Source organism: Penicillium riverlandense (genome assembly GCF_028828495.1).
Source record: "Penicillium riverlandense strain IBT 135883 chromosome Unknown utg000008l_segment0_segment0, whole genome shotgun sequence".
Lineage (NCBI taxonomy): Eukaryota > Fungi > Ascomycota > Eurotiomycetes > Eurotiales > Aspergillaceae > Penicillium > Penicillium riverlandense.
In genome coordinates, this window is record NW_026643199.1 from 1327455 (window position 1) to 1345425 (window position 17971).

At 54.0% G+C, this 17971-nt stretch overlaps 7 protein-coding genes across 7 annotated transcripts; 5 read left to right on the forward strand and 2 right to left on the reverse strand.

Annotated features, from left to right (window-relative positions):
* Positions 1 to 241: 241 nt before the first annotated feature.
* N7474_009533 (uncharacterized protein) lies at positions 242 to 601 on the forward strand (the record flags this gene model as incomplete). Its single annotated transcript, XM_057200943.1, has 1 exon — positions 242 to 601. One exon carries the CDS (start codon positions 242 to 244, stop codon positions 599 to 601), a length of 360 nt encoding a protein of 119 aa, XP_057048930.1.
* Positions 602 to 946: 345 nt separating this feature from the next.
* N7474_009534 (Tvp18 family protein) lies at positions 947 to 1702 on the forward strand (the record flags this gene model as incomplete). The annotated part of the gene is made up of 4 exons (XM_057200944.1): positions 947 to 983; positions 1039 to 1117; positions 1255 to 1347; positions 1402 to 1702. The coding sequence occupies 4 exons, from the start codon at positions 947 to 949 to the stop codon at positions 1700 to 1702; spliced, it is 510 nt and encodes a 169-aa protein (XP_057048931.1).
* Positions 1703 to 3310: 1608 nt separating this feature from the next.
* Positions 3311 to 6257, forward strand: N7474_009535 (Aim21 family protein; the record flags this gene model as incomplete). The annotated part of the gene is made up of 2 exons (XM_057200945.1): positions 3311 to 4232; positions 4285 to 6257. 2 exons carry the CDS (start codon positions 3311 to 3313, stop codon positions 6255 to 6257), a joined length of 2895 nt encoding a protein of 964 aa, XP_057048932.1.
* Positions 6258 to 7380: 1123 nt separating this feature from the next.
* Positions 7381 to 8436, reverse strand: N7474_009536 (transcription factor SUA7; the record flags this gene model as incomplete). The annotated part of the gene is made up of 1 exon (XM_057200946.1): positions 7381 to 8436. One exon carries the CDS (start codon positions 8434 to 8436, stop codon positions 7381 to 7383), a length of 1056 nt encoding a protein of 351 aa, XP_057048933.1.
* A 917-nt stretch (positions 8437 to 9353) lies between these two features.
* N7474_009537 (ATP synthase subunit H) lies at positions 9354 to 9860 on the forward strand (the record flags this gene model as incomplete). Its single annotated transcript, XM_057200947.1, has 3 exons — positions 9354 to 9380; positions 9433 to 9511; positions 9595 to 9860. The coding sequence occupies 3 exons, from the start codon at positions 9354 to 9356 to the stop codon at positions 9858 to 9860; spliced, it is 372 nt and encodes a 123-aa protein (XP_057048934.1).
* Positions 9861 to 11979: 2119 nt separating this feature from the next.
* On the forward strand, positions 11980 to 15504 carry N7474_009538 (DUF1765 domain-containing protein; the record flags this gene model as incomplete). Its single annotated transcript, XM_057200948.1, has 3 exons — positions 11980 to 12857; positions 12912 to 14486; positions 14541 to 15504. 3 exons carry the CDS (start codon positions 11980 to 11982, stop codon positions 15502 to 15504), a joined length of 3417 nt encoding a protein of 1138 aa, XP_057048935.1.
* Positions 15505 to 16144: 640 nt separating this feature from the next.
* On the reverse strand, positions 16145 to 17842 carry N7474_009539 (alpha-keto acid decarboxylase family protein; the record flags this gene model as incomplete). Its single annotated transcript, XM_057200949.1, has 1 exon — positions 16145 to 17842. One exon carries the CDS (start codon positions 17840 to 17842, stop codon positions 16145 to 16147), a length of 1698 nt encoding a protein of 565 aa, XP_057048936.1.
* Between the last annotated feature and the right edge of the window lie 129 nt (positions 17843 to 17971).

Consider the following 17971-nt stretch of genomic DNA (forward strand, 5'->3'; position numbering starts at 1 on the left):
CGTGATAACCTCATCAGAGCATTTATCAAAACCGGATTCATGTCGAGATGATGCACAAACTTATATTCTTGAGTAGTTTCAAAAGGTCTTGAATCAACGCGTTCAATAACCTCTCTCGCAATCACTCAGTTGTTAGTCTTCTACTAACTCGGTCACATCGACCCCCGTCTGTTCCATAGCTAAATGACAGCAGCAACAGCAACACCTACACCGACATCTACATCTATACTACATCTACAAAATGGCATCCATCCTTCGACTTCCGCCTCGACTGTACGCCCGAGCTTCCGTTATGCCCTCCGGTCGCTCCATCCGGAATGCTACAGTCCGGAGAACCTACGCTAAAAGCTCCTCCGACAATACCCCCCAAGGACAAGGCAGCTCTCCAGACTCCAACCATCCAATCCCATCTAATAAGGCGAAGCCAACCCTTCGAGACGGTAACCAGTCGCCCATGGCTGACCAGGAAGGCCACCTGCGGGATGATCTGCCGGAGGATGTGAAACAACACAACGAGGACGTTTCAAAGCGGTACGACCGGCCGTATAACCACATTTCAGATGAAGGGAAGATCGAACAGCCGTGGAAGAAGGAGAAATAGGCCGCTGCATTCCCCTTTTTTTCTTTTTCCCTTCCTAGGTTAGGCAGCAATGGGCGTGTTGAGAGATATATCGTTCGGCGTTGAAGGATTGCGAATCTTGTACCATATTCTTTGAATTCGGGAAATCCTGTGAATAAACTGTCAATCAACTGAAAAGAGCCATTTAAACTGTTTTTCTTTGTTTCTGATTCTTTGGTTTCGTGTAAAGTGCAAGCAAAAGGGCAAGGCCGCTTTGTTTTGTTTCAAGGCTGACCGCCCGGGATTGGATCTGCCGCGTGGACTGAGGCTGACCACTAACTTGACACTTCGCACCTTTTCTCTTCTTTCACCCACCACTATTCCACCATGACGCTGGCTGAAGAGTTCCGTTCGCGAAATTTCAGTATGAGTTGCCCTCCCTGTCTTCCGTGTTGTTGCTAACTCTTCCCTCTTTCCAGGCATCTACGGGCAATGGTTAGTACTCTACCTCACCGGTCATGTTCCCACTCTGTACCTGGTGCTCGAGCTTGTGAAACGGTATCATGGTCGTTGGCTATTGAATGGCTATTGCCGACAGCGAGGCCAGCTCCTTGGTCTTACATGGAACCCCGATCCGCTCCCCCGCGCCCTTGCGCGTGAGAAGAAATCAAGGGATCTAACAACCTTCTCTCCAGGACCGGCGTGCTGTCCATGATCCTCTGCTTCGCCGTGGGGATTTCTAACTTTTTCGCGGCACCGCTCCGCATCATCTTCGGAGCGCTATGTTTGTAAGTGGCTGCCCCAGCTTTCCAGAACCCTAGATTTGCTAATCAATGTGGTAGCGCCTCTTCATTCATCATCCTCTTCATTGAGGTGCCCTTCCTCCTCCGCATCTGCCCGACCTCCTCCACATTCGACGCCTTCATCCGCCGCTTTACGACCAACTGGATGCGCGCCGGCATGTACACCATTCTCAGCGCTATCCAGTGGGCCAGTCTGGTCTCCGGCGCCTCCAGCTTGCTCGCCGCCGCCGTGACCCTCATCGTGGCCGCGGCCTTCTACGCGCTGGCGGGCATGAAGAGCCAAGAGTTTGTGGGTAGCAAGACTCTCGGCGGCCAGGGTGTTGCACAGATGATTGTCTGATGGGACCGATGACCTTGGGATATAGCCGTGGGCTGTATGTGTGTGTGTGTGTGGAACAAAAGATGGGATGGATAACTCGATACCTCTTCCCGGGACTGGGCTTGCCGCGCGCGACTCGCATTGGAATGCGCCATGATTAGTTACGGATATCGCTCTGCTTTGTTGCTTTTGTCTTTCGTTCTTTGTTAGCCTGTACTTGTATGCCTCCCCTCGCAGCACTGGGATGAATCAGCCAAGCATCTGTTTTGAGATTTCTCGAGTGAGTCTGTAGGTTTGTTCAGGCCGCGTCTGGTGGCTGTTTAGCTGTTTACTTCAAGGTATCCATCACCCTGTCCGATATGATAAGGGGGGCTCAGGACTGTAGATGAGTCAAATGTCTTGCTCGTCTTTCCACCTAGGATTGTAACCGGTTCTGAATCCAATAGTAGCTAGCCCTCGTTAAGTCTGCTCGGTCGAGCTGGCCAGACTCCACACGCGTATTTCCCCGCACCGTGAAGCCATTCTTCCAAGTTTGGACACTGCGGGCAGTAGGGTACCGTACTTATTCTCGCTGGGAAGCATACAAGCTACAAACCCACAAATAACTGGTTGGATTCTACCATTAGCAGACTCATTGAAACAATGGCAATCTGATTCTCCCACGATATTACTATTGCTATAGTCTGTCTGGTCCCTAGAGGAGTGCAAGTACACGGTGACTGTGAAAACCGAGTGGCTCACCTGATCTGCCGGATGATGTAATGCGGAGAATCCATTCACCGCCTCGGCGTCCTGGGCCAATCCTGAGGCCGTGAAATAATCACTATCAGACTCTGTGCGGTGGGTGGTGTTGTGTTATCTGCACCCGAATGGCGATAGGATTGTAAAAGGGGGTGAAACACAGACTCGGATCGTCTGATCGGTGGCCGTCGTTGACAGACCCAGGCCTGGACCATCCTAAGTATAGAACCTGTATGAGGGATTTGCACCCGCTGCAAATGCAACGGACCAAACGGCGGCTGGCTCACTCGCTCGTATTGTCACGGTACGGTAAACCTAGCGCCTTCATGCTGGCAGGGCCCAGTCACGCGCCGAAAGTGGGCTGTGGCAGAAAGTGGGTCTGGCTCTGCTCCCAAGGCGAATACATCATCCTCTCGCTCTCGCTCTCTCTCTCTCCAACCCTCTGACTCTGCTTTCCTTCAAGTTCCTCGCTTTGCATTGACTTGGTGCGAATTGATGTATCCTGCACTCCCGTCTTTACACTCCTCATTTTGGGTAAGCTCTTCCCTTCGGTTTTCCTTTATCGGTCGATTTCCGTGCTCGCCCTTCCCTGGGCGGCAGAGTCTGGCAGCAGTGAAAGCATTCGGACAGACAGCAGATAGGGACTGCACCAGCAGATCGGGCCATATCTTGGATTGCCTAATCCCCATCTGCTGTGCTGACAGTCTTGACCGTGCCTCTGCCGCCGACGGGAGTGACCAATTGCTCTTTGTTCTATTGCCTGCAGCTTGCTTCATTCGCGGCCCAACGGGTCTGCACATGCGGGCTGCAGGACCCTTTATTTGCCCTTGAGCTTCGGCCAGCTGACAGTCAACAAGCAGCTTTAAAGTACCCTTCACCACCTCCACCATGACGACTCAAACTGCCCCGGTCATACCTCCTCGACCGAGTCGATCACCTCAACCCCCGACAACCGCACCGGACATGCCCAAGATCCCTCCGCGTCCGTCCAACCGCCGACACGATCGATCGGTCTCACCAATGCCGGACAGCTATGCGCCGTCTCCCTTCAACGAGTGGAATGGGCCGGGCATGACCCGTACCACCTCCAACGATCTGCCTCAGCGCCCACCCAGCGTGACGATACCGTCCCTGGGTGAGGAGGGCATTGAATACGCCGACCTGGATGTGGGAAACATGTCAGACAGCCACCACCAAGCGCCGGCAGAAACTCGCAACATTGGCAGTGACCTCAAGATTCACGCACCGAGACCTTCTTTGCCGACATCAAGTGCCAAGGCCAAGTTGCAAACTGTCACCCGCACCGATTCCCGTCAGGCCGCAGCCGTGGGAGTGGGCCGGGATGGTCCTTCTCCGGCTCACGAGGAGCAGGAACGCTCCAGTCGTTCGCTTCACTCGCATGCGAGTGGATCGCGGGCCGAGTCCTCGACCGCCTCCTCAGAACGCCGGCACTCCGCGCAGCTCGGAGATGAGCATGGTATCCGCGTTCCCATGTACCCCAACGCGGGAGATGTCCAGGCCCCGTCGCCGAGTCCCTATCTTGAGCAGGGCTCTCAGCGGTCCGGTCGTAACCACCACCGGAGTCGCAGTCATCGGGACTCCTCCCTGCCACCGGGCAGCTATGGCCTGCATGGCCATGGTGTGCAGTATAACGATAAGTTCGAGGCGGCCTGGTATGAGAAGCACCCCGATGAATACGTCAAGGAAGAAGGGCAGTACGGCCCTGGTGTTGGCACTCCCCGTCCCGATTGGGCCTTGAGCAGCGATGACCTGAATAAGATCGTCCGAAGCCCTGCCAAGCCTGGGTTTGGTAAGTAATATTCTCATGCGGTGGCCTTTGTATCAATACTTATATCATATAGGCACTTCTCCAGCCGCGCAGGGTACACCCGACGAAGAGGTGGGCTACCTCGCCTCGGACGAATACACGCATCGTATGGCATCTCCGCCTCTGGAAGCTCGGCAAGACAGCAGCCTGCCAGTAGTTGAATCGCCCCTTCGGCAAATGAGCTTCCCAGCCTCAGCACTCGAGCCCAAGGAAGCCCCTAGCTCTCCGCTGCGCCGTCCCCGGACCGGCTCTTCCCATGGACACCACCACGAAGGTGAAGTGATCCATGTGGATGACCCAGTGCATCCTCTGCACCATCCCGACGGATTTGCCCCGGCCCCAGCATCTGATGATCATACCCACGACGCGGAAGCCGCGTTCGAAGAGGAAGAAGAGCCTATTCTAGCGGCAGACGAGATGCGCCCCGAATCGGCGTACTTACATCCTGCAATCACTCCGACGTTCGAGCACCGAGACAGCTTTGATGAAAGCCGCAGTCGCACACCCAGTGTCACCCATAGCCGCTCGAACAGTCGATCGGCCAGCCAGGGTGGCGTCCCTGCCTTGACCCGGTGGGACTCTCGTGACCAGTGGGAGGATTCTCACACCCCCCTCGAAAACGTCGAAGAATACGAGCCGTTGTTCCCGGAGGATGACGAAAAGAAGGAGCGGCCTCTGTCAGCCGCTGACCGTTTCAAGCAGCGACCCGATATGAGCAAGCACAGATTCCCCAGTGAAGATATCTGGGAGGATGCGCCAAACAGTCTACAGCTCCACGCGACTGTGACAACGCCAGATCTTCCCAGGCCTGACTCCACTGAGAGGTTTGAGACACCGGAGCAGGAGGCTGCACGCAAAATGCAGACTTCTCAAATTAATTCCCATCAAGTCGCCACTCAGATTCTTGAAGGCGAGGGCTCTCAAAACAAGAAGAAGCCTACGCGGCCGGATACTATCAAGCAGCGTTTTCCAAGTCGGGATATCTGGGAAGATGCCCCGGATAGTCAGCAGCTGGTGACCACCGTTGAGCCTGCGAAAGACGAAATCAAGAGCCCTGAAGTTCCCTCGAAGCCCAGCATTCCCCTACGTCCTCAGCGCCAAGCTCAGTCAACCTCGCCCACGGAGAAGCGGCAAGCCCCGGTGATCCCAGACCGACCAAAACCGCAGATCCCGTCTCGGCCCACTAAGACAAGCTCCACGGAGAACCTGACCAAGGTCCCCTCCGCCGGTTCAACTGGCAGCACAGAGTCAACCAAGGATGCACCCGCTGTGCCCAAAGCGAAGCCCGCCATTCCCGCTCGTCCCGGCGGAAGTAAGATCGCAGCCTTGAAGGCCGGTTTCCTTACTGATCTGAACTCTCGCCTGCAGCTGGGTCCTCAACAACCCAAGCCGCAAGAAAAGGAACCTGAGCCCGCTGCTGAAAAGCAGCCTCTTAGCGACGCTCGCAAGGGCCGAGCCCGTGGCCCCGCGCGGAGGAAGCCCGCAGCGGAAAATGCCAATGCCAGGCTGCCTACTATCCCAGAGGTGAAGATCACAGCAACATGGAATGTGTGGGAGGTCCGTGAAGACGGCAATTTGATAGTGGGCAGTGATGCCGCAGTCGAAAAGCCTTCTGCCGCACCAGTTGAGACTTCGATGGCCCCCGAGCTCGCCAAAAACACAGCCGGTGAACCTACCGATCCCGTCGCGGAGTCTCCTGTTCAGCAGAAGGAAGATGTCGTCTCACCTGACACCGTGCCGGCCGCCGCCGAGCCCAAGCTCCTTCAGGAGGAGGAAGCCCCGGCCTCCACTGAGGAGACCACAGAACAGGGCGATATGCCATCTTCGGTAGAAACCGAGACAGCTGCCAAACAAGTGGATCCAGAGCCAGCTACCGATCCTGCGACTGTTGCCAATGAGATGGCCGCGTCGATCCCGCCGACTAACCTGGACGACAAGCTTGAGAACCTAACTGCCTCGGCTGACGGCAAGAGCAGGTCTGACGGCGATATCCATGCGCTGGAGTAGATGAGATGCTCTTCCTCTTTTTTCTTCTTTTATCTTGCTTCTTTCTATGCCTATTATGTTGATGGGTTTGATGTGCGTGTATGTGTGTGTGTGCAAGCTAGTGGTGCTCTGTGGTCCCGTGTGTGGATGAGGATCCGAGACTACAACCTACGTAGCTTTTTTATTTCTTTCCCATGCTGTTTAATGACTTAGGATCCTTTGGATTATGAATCCACATCAAACTGGCTTTGTTTGCCATATTCTTGTTCTACTCTAGCTTCCTAGGGTACATCCATTCGACAGTGTTTCCCAGAAGGTTGGATTACAATGAAGGAACCTGCCTTCTTGTAGTGTTTGCGGTGTAGAATGCTAAACCCGAGTCGTGAGCGTGGGCCGCGGGCGTATGGAAAGATAACCGGCGGGTTTTGTATTTGCTGGTGAGTTAGACCTGGCGACAGGCTGGTGTCATACCAGCGAGTCAGATCTCTCTCCCTTCTGCGGTGGCGTCCACGATGCCTAGCGACTGGTTGTAATGTTAAGAGATTGTTAAATACGTCTCCGTGGTACATTTGGAAAATAAACATATACCACGGCCTGATGAGACTTTAAATATCAGAGTGATCGTCGATAGTTAGGGCTAGGTGTGTTTATCCCGTTCTGGGAAGAAGTGTATAGGATCAACCTGTTGAATTATAAACTCTTTTCTCGGGATGATGTACACATGAGACTGCTTAAGCCTGAATGAGACCTGAGTATATTGCCAAAAAAGAAAGGGAAAAAAAAAAAAAAAAAAAAAAAAAAAAAAAAAAAGGCACAGCACACGCATTACACGAGGATTAAAGCCCACAAGAAGACCAAGCTAAGACACGGCATTTTTCATTGTATTTGATTTCATCTGTTTTTTTCTTGTTTTTGTCTCTTATTATTTTCTTTCCGGAATCAGCCATCTGGCTACAAAGATCCTGGGGTAAGCTCTGCAAATGGCTGCAGTTGGTTCTGAGTAAACATCAAAAACAGCGGGAGAGGGAGAACAGCGGTAAAGGGGACGCTATCTTTTGAGGACTAACTTGTTGGATAGGGAAAAAAAACCAGTGGTATCATCGAAGAACAAGGAGAACGACCCAGATCGCGCACCTCGTTCAGCTCAGCTCACAGGCAGCTTGCTCATATCGCCCTTGCCCTCTTTGATCCACTCCGGATCGATCAGACGCTCTCGCTCAGCATACAGCTGCTTGTAAGCACCGCGAATGGTTCCGTCACTGACGTGGGCTACCTGGGAAATTTCTTTGGCAGACTTGCCCTGACCCATCAGGTAGGAGGCCATGTAGATGCAAGCCGCGACGATGGAAAGCGGAGAGCGACCGGCCAAGTCACCCATGGTGGTGACCCGGTCAGAAAGTGCAGCGGACACGCTGGTGACCTTGTAGGGCAGATCGAGGAGATTGCAGAAACGATTGCAGAGATCGCTAGGCTTGGTCGAGGTGGTGGCCGTGTAGGCATCGTTCGGATCAGGCACCCCACCACTCGACACAACGGCATTGTTGCGCTCGACGTTCTGTGCAGTGAAGAACTTCTCCAGCGCCTTGTAGATGCGGCCGATCTCCTTCCGAGTCACCTTGGTCACGGCAAAGATCTCAGTGAAGGTCCTGGGGACCTTGCACTGGCGGCAGGCAATGAAGATGCAACCAGCAATAATGACTTCCTGGGACTTGCCCTTGAATGCCTTGGCATCATCCACGATCTTGAAGAGATATTTGGCCGTGTCGGCAACGTTCTTTTGGATATTGAATCCGTCGCACAGCGCACCAATTTCCTTGTAGGCTGCGAGGAGTGCCTTGTTCGCCTTCTCGTTCGACTGCTTGTTCTGGGCGCGATACAAATCCCGAGCTCGACCAGAGCCTCCGCTGGCAATCGAAGTCTCCAGCTGATCACCATTGAGCAACGGGTTCATGGCATCTCCAACACGGGACGGGTCATCGTTGTTCTGGTCGTCGTTGGAGAAGGTTCGCCACTCAGAGTGCAAGTCAATTTCTCGGTCGGCGAGCACGAGTCCACAGGATCCGCAGACAGTCTCGTGGGAGTCAGGAAACTCCAGGTTGGGAGGCACCTCCTTGCACTCCGGGCAGAGAAGGTGGGCAGACAGGTTTTTCTTCCATGGGGATGCCGCCTCGGCCCTTGCTACGGGTGACATGGCCGCCATCTTTTTTGCGATTCGGATGTCTTCAAACCGTGCGCTGTGTCTTTTGGCGACCTTTTTGGCACTGACGGATAGATTGTATTTGTGGTTGTAGTAACGAAAGAATAGTGGCGAATACAGTTTGGCAGCTGGACTTCGACCACAGAAGAGATGAGGTCCACCTATTGAGTCGTTCTCAACAGGTGCAGGGCAAGGAGGAAAACACCGACGACGTGCTTTGCGTTTCGGCTCGTCAACGTCTTCTGTGCGCCACTGCCTTGGTAGACTCAAGTTAGCCCGATTGCTACATTCACGAATTCAACCAAAACCTTGGATGAAGCCACCAAGCACTCATGGAAGCGATGCATGGCTGGTCGCCAGCAACGGAATCCATCGAGCCACTTGGAAGACGCCACCCAAGTCAATCAGGCTGCTATTACCTTTCCCCCGGATGTACACTCAGTCCAGTAGATCACCCCCCAGTTGTGAAAGCCTTCACAAGTCTGCGCTTTCTCAGACGAAAGTGAGCCACCGAAATCCCAGATGCCAGCAAGTCCGACCGATGAACCAGTCAAGGTCTCCGTAAGAGTAATGATCTCACGGAAAGGGGTCGTAGAACCTGACCGGGCCGCTGCAAGTGAATCAGATCAGAGCGATCGAGCAAAGCAGCGTCGAGAGTCGAGTTCCGGGGACAGGCAGGCAGGTAGTTGGACGGAGAGGGATCGAGGACTGGGGGAGACGGGGAGATGGGAAGAGAAAGACCAGAGCGAGAGGTCGGGAAGTTCTTGACGTTGGATGCGTGCTGAGTCACCCCTCCATCTGAGTCAGCGCCAAGCCGCCCTTCCCGACTTTCATCGTTTGCACTTCTCCTCGATCAGAATAATCCATCCTGTCAAAGCAGTTTCCCCCTCCATCCCCTTGAGACACTTCTCGCAGCCAAGATGATGTCCCAGTCTCTGCGAGCCTCGGTATGCCTCCATTGTAGATGCCCCGTCCCTGGCCCTGGCTGACCTTCCGCAGCGCTCCGTCCTCTCCCGTGCCTCTCGGCAGCAGGCCTCGATCGCTCGCCGCAGCTTCCTGACCTCCGCTGTCCGTCGGGGTATGTCACCTGTTTTCTTCGTTGATGATTGGATCCATAATCATCCAATTGCGCCCGTACTAACCCATTTCGCCCCCGTCCAGCCGACCCCGTTCAGGAGTTGTACCTTCGCGAACTCAAGGCCTACAAGCCCACTCCCATCAAGGCCGGTGACGCCGACGCCCACGTCCACAAGTTCGCCGTTCCCCAGGCCCCCAAGTCCCCCGAGGAGGCCAACCTCGCCAGCGAGCTGTCCGCCTACGAGAGCCAGCAGGTCGAGGTCGAGGGTCAGGCCGCCGCCGGCGAGGCCGCCCCCGTTGAGGAGAGCTGGTTTGAGGAGGATGAGGAGGAGGCTCCTGCTGCCCACTAGACATTTATATGTTGATTCGACTTTTTGGTCTGGGAAATATGGGACGGATGGTTGGCTCTCCGCCTGTGGCGGGAGAGTGGCCGCCTCTCGGGTCCTGATGCTTGTAAATTAGACCACCTTGAGAAACGTTGAACCTTTTTCCTTTGTCTTACATCTGTGCTCTGCGTCGTGTGTAAATCCCATCTGGGTGGACTGAGATGTCCAATTGTATAAGAATCTGACAGGTTTTATACACACGTCCCAGCTCACATATCGGCCCACTACGAATACTACCGTGTAGATCAATGACGGATGGATGCATTAAACCAACCTGTCAAATAGGTCTGCGGTTGTGGCTGCCTACCTGCCCTCTCTTGCCCCATCACGGCGAGTTGATCCCCAGTCGGGCAACTCTCGCCAAGTCAAGCTTGGAATTGCTACATAGTGAGGATGTAAGGTAGGACTATCCCGTCTATGTACAGTTTACAATATTATCAGTCTACAATACAAGAGGCATCCCTTGATAGATCGTCAAGGAGATAACCGAGACAGCAAGACCTCGTATTCAAGATATGTGCTGTGCAATCGTATAATTCCCCCCATTGCACGCCACCCAGCGTATCTTGCCCGTCGGCTCGCTTTTCCAAGCAGGGCGGCAAAGTAAGCCCTAAACATTGACTACCCGGAAGCCCTGCATGGTAATAAAGTGGGCTAGATGAGAGGGAGGTTAGCGGGGAATATATACTCGATGATAAGGCGATTTAAGCGTCAGTGGCTGGTTCCCCGCCTGCAGGGCTGATTGCGATCGTATGAACTTCCTTGCTATTCCGGCACGGCTGAAGTTCTCTGCAGCACCGGAAGTTCTTTCTCGTGCGGCCATCGGCGGATGGCGATTCCGCCCGGCTGGATGTTGTGGAAGCGTTCGTGCGCTGTCCGCCATGAGCCACAGCTGGAATGCGGGGCGACTTGGAGGCCGCTCGTGTTCCCTTGACAGGTGAATGCAAGTGAGCGAGAGAGAGACATTCCTGTACCAGTTGGGTGCTGCATAGGAATGCGCGAATCAGCAGCCAGAACCATTCGGGCAGTACCCAAGAATGGGCGTTGACGCATCAGGACACGAGTTGCCAACCATGGGCGGAGGGTGCGGATCGGGCAACAAATCAATAACCACCGTTCCCGCGTGGGTTGGCATCAAGGCTGATACAGGAATCAGAAGTCAGCCTCGGGGGCTGCTGGGAGGACATTACGCGCGCATGATGGCTAAGATGCTAACGGAGTCGGTGGTTGGAGCAGAGGATGGAGAGTGAGAGAGAATGTTCTGGGAGTAAAGCAGCGCGATATGCCGAGAGAGAAAAAAGATGAAAGTGTCTCAGAGGAAGAACAGGAACATCACGGGACTTCTTTCTTACTCTTTCTTCCAATATCACTTCACTTTTTCATCTCCCTCGCTCTCTCTCTCTCTCTCTTGTCTTCTCCCTGCTCTTGCCTCATTCCCTCCCTCCCCCTGCTCCCTCCACTCCATCCACCTGCCCGACCTCCCTCGCTTCTCGACAAGCCGACCGCCCCCGCCCTTTGCCGACCCTTGTTTATTACCCAATGACCCTGGTAGCAAATTCAAAAATAAACAGTACAACTGGCGAGCAGTTTCCCCGAGATTAAATTCCCTGCTGCCGATCAGTGGCTGTTTGGCTCCACCGCCCTTTGCTGCAGTTAGTGGAAGCTCGATCTATCTTATCCCCGGCAGGCACCGATCCTGGCCCTTTCAACCTAGCAAACCTCGCCCCAATTGATGTGCGGCCCTCCTGGTTGACGGCAAAGGATGAGACCCGCCTCTTCTCCTTCCTTGTGACTGGTCTACGATTCGATCGCTGCCACCTGGGACTCTTTTTCTCCATCTTTCAACCTCTCCTCCTGCCCTTGTTTCCGCCCTCCGCCAACCTCCTACCCGCCACACCCTCTCCGATGCTGCGCCGCTCCTCACATGTCCTGCTCTGATCATCTTTAACCTGGTGCCTGGACGAGCTGGTCTCTCCGACGCCAACACTTCACATTCGCTCGCTGTTTACCCAAGGGAGACATGTCCACTCGCCGACAAGCTATTCCTCACGCTCGATAGTCAACTTTGTTGGCCCCCAAGACCATGTCTTCGCCTTCGACTGAGACCGTCCGCAACTACACTAACGATGATGGGAATGGGTTTCTACCACGTTCGGCCAGCTATGCAGACCTCCCCCGTGTCTTGCCTGCCACAGAACCCGGCCCTGCGAACCTAAGAAGGACATTCTCTGACTATGCCGTCCCCACCCTGTCGGATTCGCCGACGAAGGAAAGCGTGGCGGCGGGGAAAGATATCTTACGCCGGACGTCTTTGCGCTCCAAGAATCGGCCGGAGATGGCCGTCTCACACTTCACGCTATCATCATCGGAGGAAGTGAACAAGACTGGTACAGATTTGCAGGACCATGCCGACAAGACGCCGCGAACAAGGGCACCAGAACCTGTGGCGCGACCATCAAAAGGTCGATCAATGTCAGGGCGGATAGTGAGCCTGGCCCGGAAACCATGGGGCTCGTCGTCACGTTCTCCATCTCCGTCGTCGAAGCGAGCCAAGCAGCACCAGAGCCGCGGAGACGAGCAGTCTTCAATTAGCTCGCGCTCCCAGGCCAAGAAAACTGCCACAGCGACGCACACAGTGCCAGACTCGGAATCTGTCCAGCCCTCGCGGAAGCGTACGATCTTATACAAACGGCCAAGGCGCCCAATGCTGGCTGTGGTTGCCAAGGACCTTGAAGATAACCCGGAATCGCCGAGCAGCCCAACTGGCCGCACGTTACGGCAACATTCGTCACTGGAGAAGTTTACCTCGTCCTTGTCGGTCTCCACGCCAGTTCTACCGCCGATGCCGAAGGGAGCCGCGGCCACAGCTGCTGCGGCGCTTTCACATAGTGTCGGTGATTATTCTCGTCGGAAGGATGAACTCTGGGGTGTTTTTCGCGGTCTCGAGGCGGATTATCAAAAGTATGTGTCACAATTTTCAGAGCATAATCGCAACTACTAACTAGAGATATTCAGATTTCAATCCAAATCAAGCTCTCTCAAAGCCAACGTTATTCGTACCTCCCTGGTCCCTTTTCTCGGCCGCCACCATCTCCATGCATCATGCAAGGATTTGAGACCCGAAGACTTGGATCGCCGAGTAAATATTCTCAACAAGTGGTGGATTGGAATGCTCGAGATGCTCAATGGCAAAAATAACCAATCCATCTCTGGAACAGACAGGCCGGTGTTCCTGGAGGCCGTGGTTGGTATTATGGCACGCCCGGAATGGCGGATACCTTTCGCTACTGCACAAAATAACAGTGGACCACCAGACTCGTTGAAATATGCGTCGACATCGGTCTCGGAATCGTCCGAAGCCTCAGGTTCGTCGGGATCGGACTTTCTGGTTGAGTCGATCCACCATAATATTCGGAATATCTTCATTCAAAATCTTCTTTCCCAGATGTCGTTTGTGGTGGAACGAATGTCCATGCGCCATGCACCCGCCAGCCTGGTAGCATTCTGTGGAAAAGCCTGTGCTTACGCATTCTTCTTTTGCCCTGGAGTAGCAGATATCTTGGTTCGGCTGTGGAGCACGCCTCCCAACACGTTCCGTCGTGTCCTGGCGCAGTTATCTGAGTCCCGAAGCGGTAATGCACGAGCATACACCCAAGAGCTTTCTTTATACTTTCCGGTGGCGCTGCGTTCCCTCGCCTTCCACTCCTATGGGCCTCTTCTACGGTACCTTCGCCAGAAACCTGATATGCCTTTGAACACCACAAACATTCCCTGGCAGTCCCCATGGGTGACGCGTTGGTGCGGACGCGATACGGACCTGTTCTTCGTCTTCGTGAAATACATTCATATCCTCTACGCAGAGTATCTACCCCCCGAGACCCAAAAAGCTAACCGAATTTTGGCGCCGGGTCTGCTGCTCGTCCATGCCCAGCTTTTGGTCGTCCTGGAGGAGACCATTTACAAACAGTCCGCCCAACAACCTGAAAATCCCCATGTCGCAGCCGCCATCACTTTCGATGATTTTATTGAAGCACCAGATGCCTCAGCCACTTCGCATCCCCTTGGAGGAGGCAACAGTCATCGGTCCATGGCGGAAAATCGGTTGATCATCCTTCTGCGGGATTTCCTCTCCGAGTCGTCTGCTGAACCAAATCGTGCCCGATTGTTGTACGCCGAATCCTTCTGTGCAATACTCAAAGCTTCCGCCCAGAAAACTTCCCTGTTCGACCACAACGCGTGCTTTTTGCTGTGTGACTTTATCGAGGAGGTCATTCCGATTATCACCCGGTACGCTCAGTCCATCGAACGGGAATTGTTTGACTGGGGCTTTTGGCTGGATGTCGCGAAGCAGATGCTGCAGAGCCACAACTCGCTCACCGAGGTCCGGGTTTTCTCTTTCCTTTATTGCGCTTGGGGTATCTGGACTGCCACCGAGCTGAGGAAAGCTGGTCTCATCCTGGATTTCCTGCTCCAGGAGCCACTTTTCTACCATTATTTCAATCACTGGAGCCCAATGGTTCGCGCATACTTTCACCGTCTGTTGTGTTGGAGAGTGGGTCGGTTCAGTGGCGATCCCACACCACTGGATTCGTAAGTGCTTTGATCGATTTCTAATTTGTTTATGGTGCTAACTGGGTTTTCCAGTATGATCTATGAGACCCTCTCCGATCGACTCTTGCGCGTCTGGGAATACTATATTGGATACCAATCTAAGGCTGAAGAGGGACTTACAGCTCCTCTGTCCTCCGCTCCCTGTACGCCGGCTCCCGGTCGAAGAATCATCATCATCCGATGCGATAATCATGTCTCTCCGGTGAACCTGTTTGTCTCTTTCGACCGCGTTGTCCCACCTGTTCCTCAGGACCAACTTAGATCTCACCGGAGAACTGGATCAGCCGATTCCAGTAGTTCGGAGGGCAGCATTGGCAAACGTCGATGGGGTCTTCTTCGATCCATGTTCAGCAGTTCTTCGAACTCCCGATCTGGTGATGACGCAGCCAACAGCAGCTCCGATGAGTCTGAGAGCGGTTTGAGCGAAATAACGATGACTTCTGATACAAAGTGCCTTGATCAGCATGAGCCCACCCCAAGCAACAGCACCGAAGAGCTTGTTCGGCCGGAGTTGCCACACCAGCCGTTCTTCTTCAAGTTTTCATTGGAATGGATGGATCGACCCCAATGGCCGAGCAAAAACAAGCGTCTCTTTGCTCCATGCCTGCCAGTGGGATCCCAGCTGCACGTCCAACGTCAACGATCTCCCGCAAAACCATCGGACGACGACACCATATCAGAAGATACTACAATTTCTTCAGAAGACGGCCACGAAACCCCGGGAAACACCATAGACCCACTCCAGACACCTCGCCTCGACCAAGGGCCCAAGACACCCAGAACCCCTACAAACAAAAACTCGCCGCTGCCCCAACTTCCTCCCCTCCCCTCTTACGACCATCTCGTGCCCAGCAAATATGCGGGTCGCGCTTTGGCGGAGTGGGCCCACATTGTCTCGGAATGCGATAGTTTCTTCGCCCGGCGCCGCGACGAAGGCGTGCCCACGGACCGCATGGTGGAAACTCCAACATTGGGCGTGGAAAACTTCCGGAAATAGTGATATCAGCTATCGCAGGTCCACATACCTTTCATCTTGAGTCTTGCAAAAGGCAGAGATGTCTTGTTCTTCTAAAATCTGCTTCTTCTTTTTTGTTTTGTTTTCAATCCCACACCATACATCCTTGCTGTTCAAGGAGGCATAGGGTATCGGCGTTTAAGCAACCGCGTTTCCGTCTGCGGTCTGCATATTTCTTTTTTCTTTTGTGTTCTCTGCATCGGAGCGCGATGTACTTTCTTGCAGTGATAATCGAATAATCAATGAGATACAATCAAGGAATTAGCCACTTTACTCTTGCGAGGCCATCATAGCAGCATATCTGACGCAGATCCGTAAGAATCGAATCGCAAGGGTGCCTTATCTAGCCTAGCAGCCGAGGAGCTCTTCCCCCTGTTATAAAGTAAGACTCCTAGGCCCCTAGCGGCAACCTAATTGGCAGGTGGCAGTACTGCAAGAGAGTTTACTTCTATGCTGCCCTAGGTACGTCTGGGTGTGTCTATCATTCAGACGTCCTGAGCGTACCCAAATTAACACAAAAACCACTATATCTTTAGTGTACCATTAAGGATAAATCTAAGAGTACCAACCAAGAATGGGGAATTCCAACCCCATCCATCCGTCCATCCACCTACCCGTCCATCTACTCCTCCTTCTTCTCCTGGGCCAGCTGCTTATTCAAAAGATACAACAGCGCGCCCTGCACATCCTCACGGCCCATAAACGCCTCTACAATTCTCACACCCTTTCCATTCTGGGCTTTCTGCAGCACATCCTGTAGCTCGCCGCAAGTCCGCGCTGTGAAGGTACTCTTTGCCACATGGTCCTCGTCAGCACCGAAATAGCTCAGTGCCTGGGTATGCCGCCAGAATGCGACATCATTATAGCTTTGGTTTCGGCCATGGATGACCCGCTCGATGGTATATCCGTCGTTGTTGATGATAATGATCAAAATATTCAGCTTCTGGCGGATCATGGTGCTGATTTCCTGCGCCGTCATCTGGAGGGATCCATCACCGATGACCAATGTCACATTGCCGGGAGTTTTCTGTTCGCGCTTGGCGAGTGCGGCGCCCAAGGTAGCGGGGAGCATGAATCCAATTGACAACCACGTCACAGCTCCAAAGACACGTGCTTTGGGTGGGAGGTTGAAGTGCCGGCCGCCATGCGACGCGGTGCCCGTTTCAGTGAGGATAATGTCGCCTTCCTGGAAGATCGGGTTGACTAGTCTGAAGAAATTGTCTTGGGCGATGAGGTCCGAGCTCTTGATGTCATCCAGAGTGGTTACTACCTTGGGCGGTGCTTCCGTTGCTTTGGGGATGCGAGTGGAGTCAAGACCCTGGAGTAGTTGCGAGAGCATGTCTTTTCCTGAAACGTCGCGGTAGATAGGATCGGTCCCGATTTGAATGGAAGTGTCTTTGAAAGTGACCGCAACAGCCGGGGCAGGCACGCCGGTGAAGAAATAGCTATTTGTATCACTGTAGTGCGGTCCGAATGTAAGGATGAGATCTGCCGACTCGAAGTATGCCTTCGCGGGCTCGTCACCAAAGGCCGCTGCGTATAGCCCATACACATTAGGGAGCTGCTCGTTCACAAGGCCCTTGCTAAAAACAGTGCACCATGTAGGCCAGCCAGTCTTTTTGATGAGAGTATCAAGCTGGTCGACGACACCGAGGGCGACACTTTCGCCGTCCACGAGGATCAACGGGCGTTTCGCAGTATACATGCGCTCCAAAATCTGGCTTGCAATCTGTGGCTCCTTGCCCGTGCTGGGAACGGGTGGAATAGTCACTTTCTTGGTCAAATTGGCCGCAGACACGATGACATCGGGCATATCGTCAGGAATCTCTAGGTAGACGGGACGGCTGTGGACCAGAGCCTGCTGCAAGATCCAGTCGATCTTATCCGGCGCCGACGCTGCATCCGTGATCTCAGTCTGTGCCGCCGTGATATGCGTCGACATGGCGGCGAAGCGACGGTACTCGCCGTCGGCGAAGGTGTGGTGCATCAGCGCGCGTGTGCTCTGCAACTGGCGTGGCGGCGTGCCGACAATGTGGATAACAGGGGAGCGCTCGGCATAGGCACCAGCAATGCCATTGAGTGCCGACAGTTCACCCACGCCAAAGGTCGTGACTAGCGCGCCCAAACCATTGATGCGTGCGTAGCCGTCGGCAGAATACGCGGCGTTGAGCTCATTGCAGTTGCCGATCCAGCTCAGCTGGGCGGGCTCGACGAAGTCTAGCAGACGCAGGTTGTAGTCGCCGGGCACGCCGAAGACGGAATTCACGCCCAGCTGGCGTAGGCGGGCGAAGAGGTAGTCGGCGAGCTTGATGGTGTCCATGGTTTGATTGGGAGGAAGAGAGAAGGTATGTAGATCGATAAGTACCGATAAGCAGCTTTTATACTTGTACCCCCGCCCCGCCGCTAGCCGTCTTTCCCTTTTTCTCCGAGGCTGTTTTATGTAACAACT